This window comes from Acartia tonsa, chromosome 4, assembly GCF_053477335.1.
Source record: "Acartia tonsa isolate MP-2025a chromosome 4, ASM5347733v1, whole genome shotgun sequence".
In the NCBI taxonomy this organism is placed as follows: Eukaryota; Metazoa; Arthropoda; class Copepoda; order Calanoida; family Acartiidae; genus Acartia; species Acartia tonsa.
The window spans coordinates 12,327,889-12,354,335 of record NC_137263.1 but is presented as its reverse complement, the minus strand read 5'-3'; the positions used below and the strand labels follow the sequence as shown (position 1 = coordinate 12,354,335).

At 32.8% G+C, this 26,447-nt stretch overlaps 1 protein-coding gene across 2 annotated transcripts in view; it reads right to left on the bottom strand.

Moving 5' to 3' along the window:
* LOC145316110 (uncharacterized) overlaps positions 1-26,447 on the bottom strand; it is a 27,307-nt gene continuing 860 nt past the window's right edge. The window contains exons 2-7 of one of the 2 annotated variants that reach the window (XR_013878319.1): positions 19,954-20,046; positions 17,798-18,220; positions 7,796-8,344; positions 6,626-6,899; positions 1,243-2,729; positions 1-858 (exon numbers count right to left, since the gene is read on the bottom strand). Coding sequence is in view for 1 of the 2 variants with exons in the window: in XM_080156413.1 (XP_080012539.1) it covers positions 1,408-2,729; positions 6,626-6,899; positions 7,796-8,344; positions 17,798-18,202 (2,550 nt within the window). In the remaining variant the exon portion in view is untranslated. Of the gene's footprint in view, positions 859-1,132; positions 2,730-6,625; positions 6,900-7,795; positions 8,345-17,797; positions 18,221-19,953; positions 20,047-26,447 lie in introns of those variants that run through there. The other variant, XM_080156413.1, reaches the window with a different exon arrangement.

Sequence of the window (26,447 nt, the reverse complement as noted above, 5' to 3'; positions counted from 1 at the left end):
TAGGATAAAAAACATAATTATTTACATACACAACAATTAGACATAATTAATAATTAATATTATAGTACAAAAAATACAGCGTAAAATGCACATTTTTAATAATAGTAATTAAAGAAAATACAAGAACGCACAATAAGAAAGATAATATATAAATGTCGTCATACTCAACATTTATATAAAAATATACAAACAGAAAAATAATACATATTTTAAAACTACTATCATGAACGTTTTATCAAAAAGCCACCAAAAATCATATTTCTTAAAAAATAAACGATCATAATAATAATTTTCATATAAAATTCACAAGACATTATTAAAATCTCTTCCTAACGAAGAGATAGATTAAGAAGAGAGTTTTATAAAAACATATAAAAATAAGAAATGCTTGAAATGCCTTTTCAGGGTGATATTTTTATAATATTCCCCTAAATGGCATTTTCAATGAGATCAGAAAGATATTTTCATATCAAAATGATGTAATTTTCTAGTGTACAAAATATCATTTGTTTATTTTTAAGTAGGTAATAATAATAAAACATATTCAAGCCTCCACTAAAATACTATTTTTCTGCAGTCCAGCAGCTTTAAAATGAAACAGGGAAGCCAATTTATGGCGGCTGAAAGCCCTAAATTCACACAGAAACAAAAAAAATTTAAATTTAGAAAAATTTTTAAAATCTTTTTAGATAGTTGAAAATAAAGAGATTTACCGAAGTAACAAAAGAATTTAAATATCTGTGAATATTACTGTTTCTTTTATATTATTTTATCTCGAATTAAATATCTACATGCAATCGATTTAAATAATGATGCACAAAAAACATGATATAGCATATTTTAAATATTAATAACTGGCTGTAAAAGAAATAAAGGATAGAAATTAGAAGAAAGATGGATAGCAAGAAACCTAGCAGAGTAAATAGAAGAAATTAAAGTTTAAAATCCTCAAAAATAAATAAGCAAAAGAGCCCAAAAACTATTAATTGTAAGCAATTTAATAAATTTGTAATTTTCCCCAGATTTAATTAAAATGTTTGCCCTGAAAAAGTGAAAGAAACTAATTTTAAGAAAGAAGAAAACAAAGAAGATAAAAGATAGGAATAAATGCCCAAAATAAGAGACCAAAAAATTTAATTAGTCTTTTTATTTATTTATAATTTTAGCAAATTGAATAATGCTTTTTTTTTAAAGAGAATGAATTTTAATGTATAGAATCACAGCCATTATAAATAGAATTACCAGATATTTTAAAGGCAAGAGAAATACAACATTAAACATTAATAAATCATCACGTTTTTAATCTTTGGAATATAATATCATATCTTTCTTCTTTTCACGAGATTAGATGAATTTAATTTTGAGCTTTGAATACCTATCATTATGAATATTCAATAATTTTTATCTTTAGTTGTATTTGGTACGTTTATTTGACCAATAGGATTCAGCATAGTGTCCTCCTAACCCCTGTGAATGTTGTCCAATGTAGCGCCGTCCTTCCGGACTTTCTTCGGGACTAGGCGGGATCGAGGCTTTACGCTTCACCGCTTGTGGAGTACTGTTTATCACGTGATGTGGCGGCGGTTGGCTTGGGGGTGGCGGGCTTGGTAGCCCAACTACTCGGGAGGATGGCGGAGCTATTGGAGGCGGTGGAGGCAGGTTTGGTGACGCAGGCGGAGGCATTGCTAGTGATGGATGCTGAACAGCCAACTGTGGCAGCTGAAGTAATCCTGCCATGTTGGGCGAAAGGCCAGGGAAAATTCCACCAGTTAGTGGGTTGAAGAACATTGTTGGTTGCGGAGATGACATGGCTTGAACTAGTCCGGGGTGGTGTTGAATTGGTGGAGTTAGAAGACCCTCAAGTCCAGGCATGTAATGACCAGGTAGACCTGGAACTCCGTGTAATCCAGGAAAGTTCAGGAAGGGAGATCCTAGTTGCATTTGTGCAGTGGCTGGAGGTGATGTCAACATGGGATTAGTTGCCATCATGGACTGGGACACCTGACATTGGGAAGTTGTTGCCTGAACAAACATTCCTGGGTTGGCCAACAAAGGGGATAACGCACTGTGAGGGGGCGGAAGAGAAGTTGGTGGACTGTGTGCCATCGGTGGCATTGAAGGTGGCGGTGTCAGGAATTTCGTTGTTGGTTGCGGAGGTGGCGGCTGAGTTGCTAGGGAAGGCGGCATGAGAGTTGGAGGTGGTCTGCTGAAGTCTGGCGGTGTTTCGGCAATTAGTGGTGGCTTGGTTACAGGTTGGAGTTCCTGCTGAGGTGCTACTCTGTCTAGTTGGCCCTCTGAACTTCTAGACTTTAAACTACCCAACATTTCATTTAATGTTTGTGTATTGTTAAGCAGATTTAGATTATTAACAATAGCGGGTGGCGGGGAATTACCATTGACAGCTGAATAGCCATTTGGCGGCTGCGGCTGGTGATGACCCAAGACAACCTGCAAGCTTGGGATACTTAACAGTTGCGCGTACGGGTCAACATCATTCTCGTGTTGTTGCTGGCCGCGACTGCCGCACACCAAATTCTGCAACACCTCCACAACTTCTTGATTCTGTAACAGACTTGAGCCACCTTCTTTCTCTGCCTCCTCCTGGTGCTGTGCGGCCATCAGGATCATGAGCGCGGCCTGGTCGTGTGGGTTGTCTGGCTGCAGGGTACCACTTGGATTGTTGGACTTGTCGATGTGATTCTGGATTATGTTCTGTAGATTCTGCGCAACTAAAACATTGATAATCATTAATTTTTATATTTCTTAAAAATATTTTATTCAACTTATTTCTATCATATGCAAAAAGTTGTAAAAATAAAGAATTAACATTCACGCAACCTTGCCTACAAGAGTAATACAAAAATTAAGCTTCACAAGAAAATAGCTTAAAAACACCGAAGAACCAGTAGCTATATTCTCTGAGGAGTAGATCTTAATCGGTTCAGCGGCTACTAAGATCTTAAGCTTCAGACGGACAGAGGGACATACATCGTTCTACTTTGTATCATACATTTGGAGGATTGAAACCGCATATGGTTTTATGTTAATTTGATCAACCTCATTAATTGCTTATTTGAATTTTTTAAACAAGAACTTTTGTATCAAAATATTTTATCCAACTAATACTGTTACTTGTTTTTTATAAAAAAAATTTAAATAACCAACTAATATATTTTATAGAACTTAATCATAATTTTTTTTGTCGCTATAAATCCTATTTAAATATAATTATACTAGCGGCTTCGCCCCTAGCCTCTAGGGGCTATGCCCCAAGAGATGATAAAAAAAAGTTAAGGTGCAGTTCGTAAAAAAAAAATAATATCTAAAATAAGGAAATCTCATACAAAAAAAAATGGGGGATTTTTTTTTTTTTTGGGGGGGGGGTTAGGTTTGTCCAAACCCCCAAGAAAATAGCCTAAAACCACCACAGGACCAGTAGGTATATTCCCTGAAGAGTAGAATCCGATTGGTTCAGTGGTTACCGAGATCTTAAGCTTCAGACGGACGGACAGACATCAAGCTACTTTGTATTATAGATAGACGCGAAAAATAAAGCAGAAACAAATATTGTTGGGTACATACAAACGAAGACAAAAAACCTGGTTAGGTAGGTATGGTTAAAATTTGGCACTTGTCGCGAGATTACCTATAGAAGTTATCAACAAATTTCATAATTAAGAAAAATTTATTTAAAAAATAAGAAAAGCTGCTTTGTATTGTCATGTCTTATTTTTCTTAAATGGCTCAATTTGCAAATAAAAATTAACATTTTTTACAGTGAAATGTCGACACAAGAACCATAAATCAGAATTAGCCTGGGAACAACTTGCCTTGCTTCTCCTTGCCCAATTTATCAATTACACTTCTTTAAATTTATGGCAGTTTTGTAATAAGGAAATGATTCAAAATTAATCAAGAAGTATATAACTAATATTTCTTATACAATACAGTAAGATCTTGAAAACCAATGGATTGATTAATCTTCAATTTTCAGGGAATCTTTATCGCTGTGCCAGCTTATGGGGGGATGACACATACAAAGCTTCTGAGCCACTAAAAGTCGTATAATGGATAAATGAGTTGGCTATGACGGGCTTTGATGACATGAAGGAAAATTCTAAGCCTTAATCTCGGATATTGTCGCCACCTTAGATTTAAGGAACTGCAAAATAAAATGTACAACAAGGATGACAACATCCATAGGAAGAATATAAGTTATTATTTTTGTATTTGTTAACTAAATCTATTGAATCATTAAAAGCAAAATATTTTAAAATAGTTGTTACTTTACCAACTTAAAATTAATTCTCAATTCTCACCGACCAACCCCCAACTTATTATTATATTTAAATGAAAATAAGGGAAGGTAGTTTTTCTTTTAATTGTTTATTACTTAAGGTAAGTTAAGGCTAGTTTGCTTTGGGAACTGGGTAGCTCCGCAGGGTTAAGCTCCGGTGAGTGACTTCCCCAGGGTTTACGCATACAAAAAAGGTGGGAAAGGCACTTTGCGGGGAGGCACAAAAATTGTGTTACTTAAAACTAGACCAGAAGTATATAGAGTAGCTACGCTACCAAAACTGATCTAACAAACAAAAGGCAGCAACGAGCAGCGTGATAAGTTTAGATGTGTAGTGTAATGCTTGTTCAACTAAATTTGGTGCAAAATCATATCTCTTTAATCTGATTCCTCATGATAATGTACACATACACACATTATTTTTTTCAGTACAATTTTTATCAAAAACAATTGGATGTCTTATTGTGTGTTTGTTGAACGATATTATAAAACAGCTGACATACAGTCTTCTTTTTAGGAAATAATGGCTCGGGGGAAAAAAGAACTCTTCCTACAAAATTTAAATTATTCAAAAAAAAAAGATCCAAGGAAGGCTGCAATGGTATCCCCTTTAATCTACGTCACAGTTATTTGTTGCTCCAAAATACAATTGAGCCATTGTGATAATAACTTAATGCAAAATGGTATAAAACACACACAAACACACGCACACACTCTGATATACAAAAATGACTGGGACCTTTTCAAAAAAAGCAGTCAAGTCATAAGAGCACACGAATATATTACACTTTTTAACCCTCTCAACTCAAGGTTTGATTATTTTAAACTTCATGTTTGGACGTGTTTTTATAGGGATATAATGGAGCTCTTTTAAAACTGCGATGTTAAAAATGCATCACAACCTTTGTATGAAAAATTTATTCTTTATTAATATAGACCACAAATGACGTGTGTTTGTGTGTGTGTGTGTGTGTGCTTGTGAGTGTGTCTATGTGGGTGTGTGTGTGTGCTTGACACAATATAAATACGTTTGCAATTCTAACTGTTCTTTTAATGAACCATTTTAGTTCAGCCCCACGAGTTTTTTTCATGCATCAGCTTATAAGTGAATGCATATTATATTCATAAGGTGATGGAAGGAAGTATTAATAAACAGTTTTAAAAAGACAATAGCTACTCTATGACTAGGGTGGTCTGTCCGTCTGTCATGTCGAGTCACTTGCGCAATAAAATGAAAATATGTAGGGTATTTGTGGATTTTTTAAAGTATCAATATGTATAAATTTAAAATGTACTAACATAACCTGAACACTAACATATTATCAATCAATGTTCATAACCTCTTTTCATTTAATGAAATAAATATTCTAAATGTCAGTAAAGGTAAAATTTTAATTTTATAGGCCTTTATTGTAAAAATAAAAAATAAGCGATTTAATGATATCACCTGACAAAATCATACTTTGTCTCTTTGATTTTCTGTAGGTACGTTAAGAATAGTTATTTCTCGCATCGTATCATAAACATCTTTCCGCGGATATAAAATGTAAAATCATAAGTTTAAAACCGTTTATTTAGCCCCGATGCTAGGTGCCGAAGGCACGGGCTTGACATAGTTTTTTTCGTATGGAATAGAACCGGTTCTAATCCACCGGATTCGAATGAATACGAGAATAGTTATTTCTCGCATCGTATTATAAACGGCTTTCCACGGATATAGAAAGTACAATTATGAGATTAAAACTAGTTTTTTTTAGCCCCGGGGTGCCGAAGGCACCGGCTAAAAAACTGGTTTTAACCTTATAATTGTACATTTCTATATTCGTAGAAAGCTGGATATAATACGATGCTAGACATAGTTTTTTTCGTATGGATGAGAACCGGTTTCTATCCACCGGATTCGAATGAATACGAGAAAAAAAATTAATTTCCATATAAACCATTACTTGGTTCGTTTTCTCAAAAACAACAGTACAAGTTTGTGTTACACGATGTAATGCATAATTATATCCTTGTTTTTCATCATTCATGATGTTGTGTAATGGTTAATGCTTGTTGTATATTTGCATAAAAATGGAATATAATCAGTTTGAAAAACATTTATCTTAAAGCTCATAAAACTTAAGTTAAAATATAGTATAATAGACAGTTGACCGTGGATACGTAATTGGTCTAGCCATATAGGAGCCTTCATTGGTAAAAAGCAAGGGCCAGAACAACAGATTAGGTTTGGGATATTTATTTTAATGCAACACTTATAAAATCACAAAACGACATAATTTTCAGGGTCAGAACCGGTTTGTATTCAGCGAAAAATAAAATACTTACACGCTGGATTCTGTGTGCCAAGCTTTTGTAACTGTGCGTAGACAGTGCTGCTCGGGACCTCATCAACTAGGCCCTTCTTCGACACCGTGTCAGCTGACGTCACCAGGCTCATGTAAATGTTGATGGCGTTGACCCCGGGGATACAGTACAGGACCCGGATGTTGCTCCCCTTCAGGTTGTACCCGTCAATCTCCTGTTGTGTTCTCTCAGCGTCGTTGTGGTCGAAAAACTCGACTAGGCCCCAGTTTTGCAACACTCCGTTTTTCATTGCAATCTAAATAAAAGTTAATTATACACTCGTTGAAAAGTATTTGGCCATAATCAATTTTTAGCATTGCTTAACAAATTTCTACCAATGAGATTACAAATCTTTTACTTAAGTGAATGCATTTCCGTTTTATTGTAATGTTTCTTTGAAAGAAAACACCTTTATTAACAGCAACATTTTTGACCTTGTATTAAATATTCTATTTAAAGGACACTTATTTTTATTATTATAATAATATTTATAAAAAGCTTATTTTTCAACATTATATAAGCAAAATTACAGAAAAGTGTCAAAATAATTAATTAGGAGGTATGACATTACTTCCGCGTGTATTGCATTATTAAATCGTCAAACTGTAAATTATTACTATTTCGATTACACAACTGAATTTCGAATTTGAATTTTCGTGCCTTCATTGTCAAACGACACCCAATAAACTTGTAAGAAGCTCCACTGTAATAGAGAACCATGTCGGTCCAGAGGTTAGACAGACAGACATTCAGTTACTAAAATGTGACATTTTGCGCATTTGAAAGACTTTGCATAAATGATAAATTGCGTAAATAATGGCACAAACCAGGATAAATTATTAATTGACAGGTTAAAATTTCTTATCAATATAATCAAACTGAACTAATTTCAAACAGGATTTTAATATAATAACCGTATAACAATACCTAATTTTTTTGTAATCTGAATTAGAAGTTGAAAGGCATTTATTTCATAGGTATTCTTTTAGCAAAAAAAATGGGGTAAAAATTATCATGTTTAAAATGGACGTATGGACTTTCTGAATAACGATTATAGTGTTACAGCCCTTCCAGATTACACTAGGAATCAACCAGGAAGTTGTAATCTTGTAGGACGATTCTAACATTGATTTTAAAAGTATTATTACTAACCTGACAATACGGAGGATTTTTCACAACCGAAAATATTTTTCTGAACTGCGCCAGATCCCTAAAGTTTGGTGGCAGATTGCTGACGTACAAACATTTAGAATGTAGCTGAGAATATTGAATAAATGATGAGTTGAGCCAGTCCACCTGTATGGCCTCGTCCTCCAGCAGTGTTCCATTTACAAACTGTTTCGCATGAGCCGCGGCCTCCTGGCTTTCATACTTGACCAGCCCGTATCCTTTGCTCTCGCCGGTGACCTCTGAGCATATGAGAAAGCTGTGCTTGATTCTACCATATGGAGCCATCAGGCTGTTCAACTGTTCCTCTGTGTAGTTGAAAGGAAGTCGGGCAACACACAGCCATTTATCTGACGTGCCAAGGCACAGATTCACCTCTTTGTTGCGCACGTACACACTGTCCCGGTGCGCGGGCCACGCGTCCAGGATGTGCGGGTGTTTCAGGTACAGTTTGGCACCGGGACGGTGCCGCACGTCCATGCGGTCAAGCTCAACACGGATGATGTCGACATCGGGCAGTGCAAGACGAATGTCCTAAAATATAAACACTTATTAGAAACACAAAAAACATACCTAACAAAATATATGAATATTTTTTTAAAATGACGATTACACTAAAAAACAAATACTTCTGAGAGTGGTAAAAGGCGGTAGCTTAAAAACTTCTCGTAATCTTTGATTTAGGTAGTTATTAATATAGTACCCCCCCCCCCCCCCCTACTTCCTAGCAGTTTTAGCTCATTAATGTACTATTAATTAGCTTTTATTAGATTATCAATCTTTATTTAAAGCTAATTGAATAACTTATTAAAAAAAACACTGAGTATATTTAATTATCGGCTGATAAATGAGACATGAAGTTATAAAATACAAGAATAGTTATTTACTACATCATTTTATAGACAGTTTCCCGCGGTTAATAAAATGAAAAAAGATTTTTTGTTTTGATTTTTTCAAGGAAAATTAACTATAATACGATACGATACATGATATTCCATTAGAGTTCAGAACTGGTTCCAATCCAGCGGAAATGGATTTAATTCGGAGTTATACTGTAAAAAATGCATGCAATCATACATTATTTATTCAATACTTCATCAATATTTGATGTTGAAAAAATTATAAATTGGATGTGTATAGTTCATATTTATTTTTAGATACTATGAAAGTTAATAAATACTAGTAGAGCCTCATAATCAAAATTTTTCCTTATACCTTTCTCTTTTCCTAGGAGATTTGATTGGTTCGTACAAACTAGCAGTGTCCAAACTTTTCCACCAATAATTTTGAAATTTTCGATGATGTACACCAATTTATCATCCCTTGTCTTATCCCTTAAGATCCCTGGAGGTAAGTTATTAATGAGTAACTCGTAATAATATTGAAGCATGTTAATTACCGAAAAAGTAACTGGTAGAACAAAGAGTCTTTGTGAATAATAACAAAGCAAACACTAGTATGGAAATTAATAATATATTTTTAATGCCTCAACGCCAGGTGCTGTTTGCATACTGTACTAACTTACATTACTTTTATTTAAAATGAATATAAATTTTTTATTCTAATTGGAGTTTTATTTTTGAAATAAAAGTTTGTTAAACAGCTAAGATCTAACTAACCACTAAACCAATTGATCTCACTATTTTAGAGAAGCTTTTCAAAGTCCTGGTTTGGTTTTAAGCGATTTTCTGCATGACCCTTACGTTTCCAAAAATCCCCCCCCCCCCAAAAAAAAAAAAAAAATATTTCAACCACCCACCCAAAGGGGACAAAACCAACGTATAAATTTTCAAATAAAGTGAACACGCCTTTTAATATAATTATTTTTCATTTGCCCAACAAGTGAAATTTTTACCTAGGTACACATTCAAAGGAAAATTTCTACTTCCTAGTATATTAGACCCCTTAACACCCCTGGCCAAAAACACGGAAAATAGCAAAGTGACAGAAAATTGTAGCAGTGTCCATTTGCCCAATTCCATTAGCTATCTTGGAATCTTATATATCTTCCTTTCAATTTACAGGGTGCCTAAAAATTTGAATAGAAAATCTCTTTGAAAAGTTTTTAGTGGCATCTTTATTTTCTATGTAGGAAATGGTCTTACTAGGCCGCTATTTATTGTAGCAGACGGATTTTTTTTGAGAAGATTCCCCTCGACATTACGCGTCCAGTCTACAATTAAATCCATGGGTAAGAGTGTCGGCCATAATCAGGGAGACAAGAGAAATAAAATTCAATTGACTTTTTAAAATAATAAATTGATTGAAGAGAAGAAATTTATTTTATTAATGCCTGAAACTTTATGAAGTAGCTTAACGGTTCAAAAAATCCTAGTATCAATTACTTGGTCACCCTGTATATAAGATGCATAAATACATGTGTTGTACATTTTCAGCATGAAACGTATTTTGCATACTTTACGCTAAATTGCAAGCAACGAAGATAACAAAATTCAGGATAATTTGAATGTAATGGGCGCTTACAAGGGGTGGAGGCTAAATTTGAGTATCAATTCCAAAGGTTTTTGTCTTATTTCTGCTTTGGATTAAAACAAGGACGATTTTGTCTAACACGGTGACGATTTTAACAATAAAATAAACACACAGAGAGGTGTGATATTGAAGGAGAGCGCAAGAATATTGCGTTACAGATAAATAAATATTGTTGGCCACTTAAAGAAAAGCTTCGATTCTAAAAACATTTTATAAAATAAGTAGGTATGTATAGGTATGTTTTAAAGAACTATAAAAAAGATAATAATAAACAGAATGTGTTAAACCGATTAAACTTGTAAAAATCTATGGAGGGAGAGGACATTGATTGGCAATAGTTTAAGAAAAGCCTTAAATATAAAAATATAATAGATCTAGATCCCTAGTCATTATATTGGACCATTAAGGACACAATAAAGGACAATCAGGCCATATTATTGGTCAGAACGTGTACTAAAGGGTATTTTTTTTGTTTCTTCCACTGCTTAAAATCATTTATAAGTTTGACGTACTATTGTTTCTGACAGATCATCTAGTATTTTAAATCTATTACATTCTCCCTATCAGATTAGTTTCAATATCTGGTGCCTTACTTACATTTTAAAATTTACCCATTCCAAGAATTTAATAATTTAGTCTGCAAGATTTTCAAGCTAAACACTTTTATATGACTTTAAGCAAAACACTTCAACATGATTTTCAAGCCTTCATCTTTAAAATATTGAATTTTTACACATATTTGGCTAAGTAAAATATAGAGGTGAAGCAGAATTTAACCCCTACATGTACGTATATATTATTTCTTTGAAGCAATTAAATTTAATATTAAGAAAGAGGTATAAATAAAATGAGATAAAAGAATAGGTACAATATATATCAAATTTTATCTTACTAAACAAATATGACACGAAGTAAAATTTTGCCTGTATAACAAATCCTATTTGGCGGATGAAACCCCACCCAAAGAAAATTAAATATTTTATGGAACACAAAAAACGTGAAGAACCTATAGGCTAAGGGTTGAGCCAATAGGTAATACTTAAACATTTAAGAGTTTAATCAATATGTTAAGATTCATAAATTCTTATCATATCAAGTTCAAATTCAATTTCATATGGAATAATCAGCCTAAATTAATGCGGACATTTGATTTGAATTATGTTAATAAAACACGACACCAAAAATCTGATAACATACAGAAATATCAAACATACACAGTACAAAATAAAAAGACACTTTGCGTAGTTAAAAAAGGCATAATTTACCAATTAAAGAATAAAGGGAAGCTATGTCGTGGTCATATCATACTTAGCCTGGAATTTATGTCTGTCTCTAAACCTTTTAAAAAAAAAAGTCTAAATTGAAGATATTCCCTTTAAGTTTAATACGTAATACATAACATATTAACAGTAAAGGCAGAAAGTTCACCCCTTCTTCCCAGAAAGTTAAATTAAGGTAGACTATCCCCCCAGGTCTCTGTTTAAGTCCATACTTTCAGGAATTGTGGATGCAGGCTGCTTTGGATTGTGATGAATATAAATAATAATGAAATATTTAGAGACAGTGGCTGCGCACCTAGCATCTAGAAGAAAGGTTCACCAAAATAGCTTGAAACCATCCAAAGATGTGGTGAACCTTATTACTTTTTGTATCTCGATTAAATGTGTCAGCCTTCGTCTCTAAAGTTTATTCATCTTCATTAATATCCAAATTCTAATTACGTACATAAAATAAAAATACTGGGATAGAAAAATTAGTTCCTCTTTTTAACAAATCCTAAATCTTTAAAGTTGTAAAAGATTTGCTGCGGGCAGAATAGATTAAAACAATCACTAGATTAATTTTATGATTAATTTCATGTGCAGCAGTGCAAAGGTACATTGTCCAAAAGTATTTCCATTTAATATTTAATATTTTATTTCCCCTGTAGAAATACTTGAGGTAGGTATATATTACTCATGCATATAAATTCCCTTTACTTCATGTAATAAGACACTTTCAACATGTATTTTATAGAACAATACACAACTACTCAAATTCGACAATAAAAATGTAGCAAAAACATGAGAAGAGATTAGGCTTCATGTTTACTAACGAAAGGATTTAAAATATTTATATTTATGCTTGCGAGTGTGTATAAAGTTTAAAATATTCTGGGGTCGTAGGGATATGATATAGGACATTCCAAATAATAATAAACAAAATTACCCCTTTGTGGATTCAATTGCCTGGACACTACTAGTTTGGACCCAATCAATTCAAATTCAATATATGTACCCAAAGATTTTTAGCCGACAAATATGATAACGTTGACATAGAACTTTAGGGTACCAGTAAAATTTGTCATCTATTGTTTCCTCCCTCCTTGAAAATATTAGTTTTTGATGCTCCAAAAAAGGCTGACAAGTTTTATTAAATATTTCTATAAGCGACCCACAATGTTATGATACAGGCCCAAAAATGGGACTAATGGCGTGCACATGATTTTACCGGTTGGTGGTACAAGAGGAAGGTGGGCCTTCCAAGTTTCAATTTTAATGGGGATATGGACAACATCCTTCCGCGCGCCAATGCATTGGATTAAACAACCTTGCTAAAATACCTATTTAAGTAAAAATAAAAATTATTTCAATGAATTGCTTTAATTGTAGGTATGACTTTCACAAGTGCAAAAAGAATTTAATTTAATTAACATGTACTTTTATTTTTTTGCTTCAATGTTTGGTCGTATATGAAGCATACATAAAAAGATACTTGAGAATATAAAACTTAGTATTATAAAGCTTTACTTCAAAAAGACTTTAAAAATCTGTTGCAATAGAATTTAGAAATTGTATGGAGGAAATTTAAGAAGATGCCAGATATCTTTTTAGTATTCCAACAAAATTGTTAAATAGCATAACTTTAAATATGTCTTAATTTATATAGTCCTAAACATAAAATATCATTTGTAATTTTTAAATTAATTTAAATCCTTAAATAAAAGTTACAGGATGTCTATGAGTATTGCTGACTGTATTCTGATTGATCTCGCTCATCGCTGAAACGATATATGTTTTTCCTTTACAATGTAATAGGTTTTGGAAAGGTTTATAACTATTTTTGGGGAGAGTACCACCGCCCTCCTAAGAGACATGGGCCCATAGAAAAGTGAGAATGTCCCTTAGCTTTTATATTTTTTAGTTTTTACTCCGATATTAGGTAAGTTTTTATATGGATGAATCTTATTATCTAAGATTTTTAATGTATGCCCTGTTGATGTAAATATGTATATATGTGTGTATACTTATAGTATGGTTCTTGATCTTTTATACAAAATCCAAGGACTTAAAAATAAAGGATGGGGATCAGTATTTTCAAGAACAATTAACAAATAAAATATAAGGAGTCAAGTATCTTTGGTAAGATTTGAAATCAATGTTTTGGAGGATATTTAAAATATAAAAACTTCCTTCCATTTTCTTAAGATTTTGGTAGAGTTTGACGGGATGAAAACTCATACCCCTTTATTCTTATTTGTGAAGGGGAGTGAAAGTCTTAATTGTTTTACATTTTTATGAGTTATGATTGCACGTAATTGAATTAAAGTTGATTTTTTAAAAATATTAACATAGGCAGAGGGCATATCTACTAAGGTCCGGCTTGAGTTAACTTTCATTTAACTCCAACATTACATGCTTAAGTCGACACTTATTTTGAAGAAAAATTTATCCCTATCTCTGACTTTAACTAGATGTTAATCTACATGTGACCATTTCATCCTGAAGTAGATCTACATACATAGTTGTTTCCTTAACAATTTCAAAAATAAGCAAAAGGGTATTTACACAAAGAAGACTTACTAAATTACATCTTTAAATGTTTTATTTTTAAATGCTACCATCAATTTTTCATGAAAAAACTCCTTCTTGTTTTGAGCTTCTTTTTTCTTGGTAAAAAATTTTTATAAAGAAATAAAGAAGATTGTTGTATAAAGTAATCCTGTTTGGGCCTTGCAAAAGGTCCTTAAAGATGCATCAGAAAATGTGGCCAAAATACCTAAATACCTATGTCCAAAAAAGGTATTTTATCACCTATCTTGCATGTAAACACTGCTTGGCTTTCAAAGCTTTTCTATTATTAGGGTAATTCCGTCTGTCTGTAGTAATCATTCATTAATTCTTTAATAGAAAATTTTATTTTAAAACAAAAGTATTTGAGGGGTTTACTTTCATAAAATAGCCTAAAACATTTATTACTATGTAAGAAGCTTTCTTGAAAAGCACAAAATTTATCCACCAATTTTTTATGTTCATAAAAAAAACCTTACTTAGGTGACATTGGAAAATGTAACCCAAAAATTAAGAAATATAAATAAAACTGCTACTTTTCTACATTTTTTCAAATATTATATATTGTGCCTTGAGGTAATGAGCGATGTCATCCTTGTTTCTACATGTAAGCAAACCATGACTGTAAGAACACATTCTACAATGCACCTGCTAATTAGAACCCTCTACGTGTCTGATTTTACAAACTTAGTAAAACAAGATTTGTTTACACGAAAACTGATGCCTTTATCAAATGTATAAAAAATTACTGTACCTTCGTGTACAACAATAAACAATAAAATTATTGGAGTCATTTTCTGAAATACACCTACAAGCTAATAAAAATAGACAATTCGCAGAAAAAGGCGAAGATTTCCAATTTTTTGAAATCGTTGATTTAGAGGTCCAAAGGGCGGCCCAAACAAAAAAAACAAGAAAGCATTTTAATTTGTGGAAGAAGTAGAAACTAAATGCCTTTTTTTCAAAAAGCCATATCTCACAAAAAACACACAACACAAATTAGACCTGCTCCATGTTTCCGGGTTCATGGGTATTAGAACAATGTTATTTTTATCAACAATCAGTCAACAATTCGACATTTAAATTGTGCTCCACAGCTATTTACTTCATAATATAGCATTTATGTCATTTGGAACTTCCGTCCTTATTAGATAACTCACCCCCTCCACCCCTTCCCTTGGAGTTAGAGGGGATATAACCCCCATACAACCCTTGTATCCCCTTTATTATAGTTGTTCAACTCACCAATATTTCTAAGAAACAATTTACAGTACTACACGCAGTAGTTTGGTTATCAAGCAGCAAAATAATAAAAGCAATAATATTAGGTAACTTTTTAAATTGATTAAAAAAGATTCGTTTTTTGAAAATAGCCTAATATTCTACTCTTACCATAAAAATAAACAATATACCTACCTATAGAGTTAACTTTAAACTGGCTCAAATTTTGAGTCTAAACAGCTTTTCTCGTTAATAATATTCCTAAGATATTTTTTAAAACTTATGAAAAAAATAAAACGTAAAACGACATCGACGCGACGTAGGGCATACCTATGAATAAAAACCACCATGTACTCTACTTAATCAACATAAAAAAAGGTACAAAAATATACTTTTTCAACAAAAAAAGAGAATATTTTTAAGGAATCACTTTAAAAAGTAATCATCACCAAAATGCAATATTTTCAACAGATTACATAGAAATATTATAATTAAACTAGAACTTTTATTTGCTTATTTATACTCTATATCCATATTAAAGCATCAACCTCTTGGTACAAAACCAAGCACATATGCCCCCACCCCCTGAAACTCTCACACACTCTTACAAATCACTAGCTCTCTCTATCTCACGGTTCCGTTACGCGATTACACACACAAGCAAACACACTGTCACACACACACACACAAACTATAGATACAAAGCTATATAGCTTGCAGTCGAAGCAAAACCTTTTTTATGTTCTTCCAAGCAAGCAAAAACCATAAAATCGTATTCAAATGAATAGGTATTTGTAAACGATTTTTAAAAGATACCTAATCAGTTAAAAGAGCAAATATATCGAAGATAGTGCCTAATATATTTGTTTTTTATATGAAGGAAAATGTTTGAATGGCTTAATCTATTTGGATGTAATATTTGATATGGTTTTAGGATATATTATGAACATTTAACACCCTTCCCTATGGAAAGTTCATATAGGCAAAGTAAGGGTTAAATAAAAAAAATAAAAAGATAAAGAAAGCAATATAACCAATGTACCAATCCTATTCAATTTGAATAATATGCTAACTTATTCTATTTGCTGTTTGGAAAGCCATCCCACTTGGCTGTACTAAACATCTGGTGCTAGAGAGGTATAAAAGCTCCTTTCATTTGGCCCCTTTTCCATCTTACTTACAATTAAAAAGTCAAAATTTAGTGAATTAAAATTAAAATTAAATGCTATGGACAAGGCCTTGCTCATTGTATTTTATTGCACTGCAAACTATAATGAATTATTTATGTTTAATAATGTTTGCACGATAATTCAATTAAACTTAACTCTATAAATATATGGGTAGTTTAATTTGTTTAATATTGTATTTAAATACAATTAGATATTAATTTTAATTGAATCTATGATAATTTTATGTTCAAAGAATATGATATCCATAAGTATGGTATTTCTAAAAGGGTACAGTTTAATATCCAGGAAATTCCATGAAAATTATTAAAACAAAATTCATTTTACTTCATAGATTCAACTACTAGTTTGAAGTGAAAAAAATCCATGGAGGGAGTGGACAAAGGACTCCCCCCAAGTATATAATGTTATGCCACTGGATTTGTTAGTTTTTAAATTTGGGGGTAATGAATTTTAATTGGTTTGTTCAAATAACAGTTCCCAAACTTATCCACTAATTTTTAACAAGATAAGGGGTAACTTTCTTTATCATAATTTGGGCTGGGGTACATTGATTTATTGTCAATTGTTCAACGTGGAAAAAAATTCACCCGCATTTCTTTTGGGGTCTTTTTATTCAAGGAGTTTTAGAATTGTAGGAGGACAAAGAAAGGGTAGGAGGAGGCATGTCTATAGCCTAAAACTATTCAAAGGCATGTTAAAAGCCTTCCTGAAAGGCACAACCTTATCAGTCAAGCATTTTCTGAGATATTTAGCTTATTACAAAATAACATTCTTCATTATCAATTTTAAGTTTAATTAATATCATAGATCCTCGAGTGTTAATACCCCCATTGAGCAAAAATTTTCAGTAATGTCCCGCCCCAATTTTATTCATCCTCTCCTACCCTGAAATTTAAAACCCCGCCAAGCTGAGGGAAAAAACTGGTTCACGACTCACACATTATATCAAAGAGACACGCAGAAAAAAAGAGGGAAAAATCATAATAAAGGCATTTTTGAGTAAGGGGAATAAAAACGTTATTCTATATTTTTTCTTGTGCGAGTTTTTACTCTTTTTTTGAAAAATCAAATAAACTAAAGAAAGGTTTGTAAGTAAAGTCTACAATTTTCAAGGAAGCCTTTTTTTGTCTTACACTTTTATTTAACGCTGGTAGTAGGGTAAGTCAAGCTCCCCAACAGAATTGGTCTCTAAGAAGTACTCCCCTCCCCCCGACAAAAAGATTGAAAAATATGTAAAAAAAAGTTAAGATTACCTGTTCCGTGGCGCCATCTGGTAAATTTTTTAGTTCCAGTGTTCGGTCTGCATGAAATTTCCGTTTTTTCTCCGCTATTTTTTCCTGCACAACGGCGGGATCTACTTCTGCTGCGGCGGATTGGCCGTAATGAAAATCGTTATTAATATCACTTGAATAATAGTCACCGGGTGCGTGGTTTAGGCTGCCAACAACGTTATTTATCACTTGGTTGGCCCAGTCGTCACCGCCGACGCTGATTGTAGCTGTCGGCTGGCGCCGCAAATGGCGAGCCGACTGTTGATATTTTTGGGTAGTTGAACTACTACCGTTATATGGCTGGTGCGGCACTGAGTATGGATCATAACGGGGCTGGATCCCGCCGCCACCGCCAGCAGGTTTATACCTGGCACTACTTGTTGACATTTCACAACACAAGAAATCCTTAACAGGATAAATAAAATTAATCTAAAGCTTATTACATAAAACGTGCATATTTCACTGTATTTGCACGTATATAAATTCCCTATACTCTACTTCAGTTTTAGTAACTCAACTCAACTAAATAAAATAAAATAAAATTAAAGTTCTTGCCCCCCTCCCTCTCTCCCCCACACACCCTACCTTTCCATCGCTCCCCCACCCCCAACATTATGGCTATACCTTCAACGGTTTCTATCAAGAGAGACGGCAACAGAACAGAACAGTACGAACGAACAAAACGGAGCGGAGTTGTAAGTGAGCAAAATCACACATTGCAACTAAAATAATATTTTAGCAAATTCAAGAATTGCAAACAATAAAATAATGTTTGATGTATGTAAAGAATTAAATAATGTATGTAGCATTTTTAAACTTTAATAACAATCTTAATATAAAATTCTACCAAGAAATTATGCTGTTTTCCGTAAGCACTGTCTCGTGAATGAGTAAATACTTCTACAGCGGTCGGGAATGATCTTTCTGTTCGTGGTGGAACATGGGATGCGGGAGAGGGATAGGGGGGGGGGGGGGGGTGAGCAACAGTGTGGAGCGGGGAAAAGCATATGGGAGCAAACGCTCATACAAAAAAGATAAAAAGTTGTCAATATCTAGAGTCTTCTAGGTAACTTTTTGTGAAGATCTTAATGTCTGTAAAATAAGAAATCTATTTCACTTGCGCTGTTATGATAAGATTTGTATGTTTCCTATGATATTGAGTGGGTCTTTTTAAATGGACATCGCTGTTATGCAATTCCCCTTAAGAGCAAAGATTACCCAAAGCTATGAATTATCCTAAAATATTTGTCGAGTTCATTTTTTGGGTATAAAAGTCTCGACCCAAGGTCTTTAATGTACATATAATACTTTACTTACTTTTTAATTTTATTTTAGCAGTATTGAATGGATTCCATAAAGGGAGGAGAGATGTACATATAAGCTACACATGGAATAGGATAAGAGAGGGGTTTACTAACTAGGAGGAGGATAATTTTAGGGGCGGAGTACCACATACGGCTGCGTCACATAAACTGTGCAAGTAAATCTTTTTTATTCTTAAAAAAATATTTCGAAATAATCAAGACTACATTGAATTTAACAAAATATGAGGAGCATTTTAGGGTCACCAGAACCTAAAAAGGTTTTGAGTCCAAAGTAAAAAAAAAAATATTAAAATATATGCACCTTAAATCTATAGCTTTTAAGTAAAGAGTCGCGTCGCAATTTTAAGGGCTGTGGACAAAAGTAATAGCAAAAATTCTTGGAAGAACGTAACACTATTCATTAGTAGTTTGATAAATTATTCAATTTGAAAATGATGTATTTAAAAAAAAATAAGACTTTTTAAGTGACACACCCTGTACACTATACCTATACAACTCAGGGAATAACATACACACAATTTTATTATTTTATGTAAAAGTGCTGAAAAAAGCCTTTGTTACGATTTTAAAACTAAGGGCCCTACCCTAATAAATAGCGCAGCTATGGTACCACATGGTTATGCCAGAAAGTCGGTCAGTCCGTCAATTTGTTGGATCACGAATGGTATTTTTTAGTTGTAATGTAGTATTTTCTCTCTCAAGTAATTTTAATGTACTGTATTTTTGTTTAATTTTCTTTTTTTGCTTGTCGTATAGCTGAGTGTCATATGGACAATTATACCTAAGTGTTGCTGAAAATTGTAAAAATTTTACCTTTAATAAAAATCTGTAAATCACCTCCTACGTTAGGCACATAACTCCCGTAACGTTTGTAAATATGTCCACAATGGTTTTACATAATTTCATCTGAAATAAAACAGAAATTAATTAACAAAAGTGATCAATGGAAAAAAGAGGGATGACTAACAATATCCATAAGCAGCGAAGCATACAAAATCTTGGATGAAGAAACTAAATAGCAGATGTTCAGTGGTCATAAATCTGTAGCATGATTGAGAGACCAACAAACAAGTTATAGAACTACAGTATGTCGTTGGTGCTGAAAATCTTTTAAAAACATCCAATCGGCTTAAATAGAAGCCGAGAAAATCACGTTCTTACAAAATGATCTAGACAGACATACAATCGAACATTTTTAATTAAAGAGTAGCTTCGCTAATAAAAATACATTAGCCACATTATATAATTAGGGGGAATGAAAGGGCAGACCTACAGCAACCTATGTTTTATCAATAATTGTTATTCATAATCATATCCACACACACACACATAGCAAATAATGTTGGTTTTCTGCATATCCCTTTATAGCAAGTGGCAGGGACACAGGGATAGCGCAATGGAGGATAAATCAATCCCCCAAAAATGTTAAATTTATTCTTTGGTAACAAGTGTTTAATTTATCATTGCTGTTGATAACCTTATCATCATTGTCCTCTCTACCCCTGAGTTTTTGGTATACCAATAATGACTCATAATCGTCAAGACTATTATGATTATGGTGCATGAATACTGAAGGGCGTAGTCTTATTAATATAACTAGGTGGGTATGGTAAAGGAGTTGCGTAGATTCTCCGGGAGGGAGGGGACATTGGGCTGTTTAATACCTAAATTAGTCCCCAAAGTTTTATAATAACGTTTTCTTATTCGTTTGCCCAATTGAATTTTGATTGGTTGGTCCATTAAAATGAGTGTCAAATCGTTTCACCACTAATTGTAATCTACAAACGGGGTAATTTTGTGTATCATCATTGGGGGTGAATATCAATTTATCTGTCATTGTCTTATCCATTTAGATCCCTGGTAGATTCTAGTATCACAGCTGCAATGAAACTTGGTCAATCCTTATGGTCAACTAGATGCTGCTTTCCTTAGCCTTGTTTAATTTTAATACAGAGGAATATTTTGTATAGCAAAAGGGTTGTTTCTATTTGTGGGGTTTACCTACCCCCCCCCCCCCTTCCAAAAAAAAAAAAAAAGTTAGAACCTACCAAGATTCCGCATTCCTGAAAAGTAGAATCCAATCAATGCAGTCTTTTGGATATGGAGATATTTTTGTTTAGGTATATAGATTTAATTCCTATTTATTTGTCTTCCTTTGTGACTGACTATGAGTGATGCCTGTTTGTGTGCCAAAGCATATCCTCTACTCATTCAAATACCGACGACACATATCTATCCTGACATTAAAGCAGCAGTTACAATTTTGAATGTTCCTATTATTGCTTGTACCCGACAACCGACGGACAGGTTATGCTTAATGCTGAAGAATTGAATTCAATGTTCTTGTTAATTTTAACTTTTTTACAAAAAAAATAAATAAAATACATCAAATCTACGTAGGTAAGTAATTTCTGAGTATGCACTTCGTCATGGTCCAAGAATTTTTCAAAACCATTGCTAAAACCCAACATATCATTCACTGATTTGCAAATTAACAAGGATGACAACATCCATAAAAGCGAAGCTCTGAAACGGTAGGACAAACAGAAATTAACGCTTGTATAATGTCAGAACTGAATAATCAGAATGCGAATGTTTAAGAGTCAAAGCAAAATTGTAAGTAAATTTGTTGAAAAACTGCTTGATACAGGATAATGATTATGGACATACTTACATTTTTAGGACTTGATTATAGAGTTGCTTCGCTTATAATATTGTACTTTGTTGTCTATGGAATCAGTATACCAAAAATCAGACCAATCGGATAATTAGGTCACATACAAATTTGTAGTTAAAAATGTAAAAAAAAAATCAACATGTTTAAAATGGACGTACGGACATTCTGGTAATGATTATAGAGTTGCTACGCTTTCTAACTCGTACCTAACTACTAAAGGAATCACCATGCAAAATTTGAAATCGATAGGACAATTCTAACATGCCTAAATTAACGAAAAAAACTATTTAAAAAAGTAAAAAAATCAACATATTTAAAATGGACGCACGGACATTTTGGTAATGAATTTAGAGTTGCTACGCTTTCTAAATCGTACCTAACTACTAAAGGAATCACCATGCAAAGTTTGAAATCGATAGGACAATTCTAACATGCCTAAATTAACGAAAAAAACTATTTAAAAAAGTAAAAAAATCAACATATTTAAAATGGACGCACGGACATTTTGGTAATGATTATAGAGTTGATACGCTTTCTAAATCGTACCTAACTACTAAAGAAATCACCATGCAAAATTTGAAATCGATAGGACAATTCTAACATGTCTAAATTAACGAAAAAAGCTATCCGTTACGGACGGACGGACGTACGGACGGACCGACCCTAATTATAGAAAAGCTTCGCTTTTAACAAGGATGACAAAATATATTAAAATGAAGTTTAAGAAATCAGACAAAGGGACAGGGACAGACGACCATTAACAACTATAATAGTACGTAGGCTTTATTTTGTAGATATGATAAGACGATGATGTATTCCAAAGAAGTTTTAACAACAATGCACTATTGGTTTTTATAAAATTGCTTGCAATTCAAGATATTAAAAAATAGACGTTTATAAGATATGCCCCAGGCCCCAGGGTAATAATAATCGTTATTGGAATTATTATTTCAAACATCATATTTAAAGAAGGACTCTTACATATCATTGACACAAAGGCTACGTCTCTTGGTTATTCCTTATCATTTTGTCAAATTTTTAAATTAGTAGAATAACTATTACAGAAGGAAGCATATACGAGAAAACCTATTTATAAAAGCTTTGCTTTACCAAACTAGTCTAAGAATGTGCACTGCCACCCTGCCAACTAACTAAACAATCATGTTTAAGCAAAATTAGTTTTAATTTTGCAAACTATTTCCTTGTCATCATTAGAAGCGTAGCTACTCTAGAGCAAGGGTCTAGTTACAGTCAGTACGTAAGTGTGACAATTAAAGAAGAGAAAGATGTATTTATAATTTTTGCAAGATATATGTACAAACATCTAATTGTTTCTTGTAGATTCATCAACCTAACAACATCTTTGAGAATTAAACATAATTAATAATCAGACTGATTCATAACTGCCCATCACACAATTCATTAATTCTTTCATTTTTTAACTATTGGACTTACTTGTACTAGTTGTGTAAAATATTGTCCTTGTTATATATTTAAGTATAAAACCAACAAAGTTCCAGAACGGGTACACACAATGTTGTTGTAGAGCAGGGATAAGATAATGGAAGATAAATTGATATATTAAAACCACTTATAATAAAATAATCATTTCCGTAGATTAAAATTATAGATAGTTTTATCACTGCAAGTTTGTAAAAGCCAAATAAATTTCAATGAAAATCCCCAAAAGTTTTTGAACCAACGTATGAGAGAACTTGTTTATAAAACTTTGGGGACCAGTATAATTTACACTCCATTGTCCCATCCCTTCCTTGTCGTAGGTTATTAAAAGAATGACAACTTTAACAAAATGAGCTACTATGAGCAGATTTTAACTACACATGAATACATGCGCGGTTTTAAAAATTATTTTTAATTTTTCTGGCTAATTTGTATTTGTTATAACTTTAAAAGATTTTCTAAATAGATTGGCAAATGAATATATAAAAACAAGGATGACAACATTCATAAAAGCGAAGCACTGAAACGGTAGGACAAACGGACATTAACATTTGTATAGTGTCAGAACTGAATAATCAAAATATAAATGTATAAGAGTCGAACCAAAATTGTAAGTAAATTTGTAAAAATTGCTGGATACAGGATAATGTTTAGGAACATACTTACATTTTTAGGACTTGATTATAGAGTTGCTTCGCTTATAACATTATACTTTGTTGTCCCAGGAATTAATATACCAAAAATCAGATCAATCGGATAATAAGATCTCATGAAATTTTTTTTTAAAAGGAAAAAAAATCGACATGTTTAAAATGGACGTACTGACGACTAACTACTAAAGGAATCACCATGCAAAGTTTAAAATCGATAGGTAGGACAAATCTAACATGCCTAAATTAACGAAAAAAGCTATCCGTTACGGACGGACGGACGGACCGACACTAATTATAGAAAAGCTTCGCTTTTAAAAATAATTTGTAAATAAAGAAACTTATTTCATGGGTTTAAATATTCATCGATGCTTTCTCTAAAAGTGCCTATCGAGCACTGAACCTCTTCTCATCCTAAATAAATTTAAGGTAAGGCCGAGGGGTAGTTGGATTCTCTGACTTACCCCTGTGGTGCCAAAACCTGCTGTGCCCTAACCCTGTACGCAGTACCCAATATAACCTAATCTTACATAACCTAATGAAAGAAAGAAACATACAATCCCCATATTCAATTCATTATTTTCAACAATGCACTTTGAGGATCAAAACCTATTATTTTAAGTCCTGAGAAAAATACTTAGCAAGATGGGTAGAAATTACTGAGAGTCAATATGCAGGTATTTAAGAGTACCTCCACTTTCATAATTGGAGGGAAAAACTTGACTAGATTAAATCTGCTTCCTTACTAAAAAGCATGATCTCCAGGGAGGGACAGGACACTGGCAGTTATCTTACATTTGGTCCCTTTCTTTCATCAAATATTTTTATTCCAACAAAGGCAGAATTTTGTATATAATAATTGGGGGCAGCGAATTAATTCAACGTAAAGTGCCCTATCCCCCAAACCCTGATGATCTCGCATGATATGTCAAGGATCGAATATTTCAGCTACACCCAAATAAAGGATTTAATATGAAAAATATTAAATATCTTTTTCAGTATGACTTTTCTTCAAAAGCGTCGCGTCTGTGAAAAGAATATTTCATAATTTGAAAACAAATTTGGCTTGTCAAAAGCAAAAACGATTACGAAACGAATAGAATAATTGAACCTTATCTATTGACAAAAGTAATCTAATTCAAACTCGTCCAGATATATTTATGTCCGGCCATTTCCAATATCCGGCCGGATACCGGATATTAAAACTATCCGGTTACATAATATCCGGCTGAATTTTTGACGCCGGATATCCGGTAAATTGCCGGATATCGAACGTTGGCAAGATATTTGGCCCAACCCTAATTTATAGGCATGGGCCTTAGAGGGATGAAAAAAAGTTACCTTATACATATAGAAAAGTAACAGAGTAAGTATTGGAATGATTTCATTATTTCAAAATTATAAGGGTCTTACCGCTCGTATTATTGAGTAGAAATATAGTCTTCTTGACTAGTTCTACATTGATTATGGGCAAAATTATCCTCGCTAATACTTTCACGAGTCATCGTTTTTTGCTAGTCTTATTCATACCCTTCAAATTATCTTCAAAAATTAACATATTCAAAATTATTGATAGAATAAAGTCAAGATTTTCTGTCACTAAGTTTTTTTAAAATTTGATTTTCAAGTTTTTAACACGAATGAACAAAAGCTTAATAAGCTTATTGGCCTAGAAAATTTAGCCAAGCCTGTCTAGAACAAATAACATGTCCCTAAAAGATTCTTTATTCTAAAATTGTTATGAACAGATAGGACAGACAGACAAAATTAGTTTTAAGTAAAAATATTTGTTGTCCATCATATTTAGCAAACGAAAAACACGTTTCTGCAACAATTAAAGAGTAGCTATATTTTTTAATATACTAAATTGAACCAAGAATGATAAGTACATGATATTTAAGTAAGATCTTTCTGTCTTCTTTCTAATTGAAATAGAAATAAATCCATATATCTGATTATTATCTAATCTGTCCTGCCCCCCCCCCCCCCTACACTCCAACTCCCCCTGTCATAAAAATGCATAGCTCCGCCCTTACTTGTCCTGTATGTATGTCCGTGTTTAACATGAAATCCTACTAAGTGCCCAAACCACGGAGTTAATACAATACAGAGAAAATATTATCTTAAAATGAGCAAAGAATACATTTTAACAAAATATTGACAATTTAAAATGCATTAATATAGGTCAATTAATAAGCTTTCTAACTTAAGTCCCGATAAATCAAAAAGAAAAAAATTTTTACAATTTAGTTTTAATATGAAAATGAATATTTTTTCTCATATTCTTGATTTACATAAAAATTGTTATTTCGGTAAATTTCGTAAAAAAAATCCTCTTCGTGGGACCTTCACTTTTATAATGATTTTTCATTTTTTTAATAGAAAGCATTATTATATTAACACCACCCGAAATACTAAAAAGAGGAAAGGAGAGGGGGGCTGTCCTATGACCTTGGAAACCATTCTGGTCTATGTAATAATATGTAAACGTGGTTCCTAGAGTTGTCTCCTAACTATTT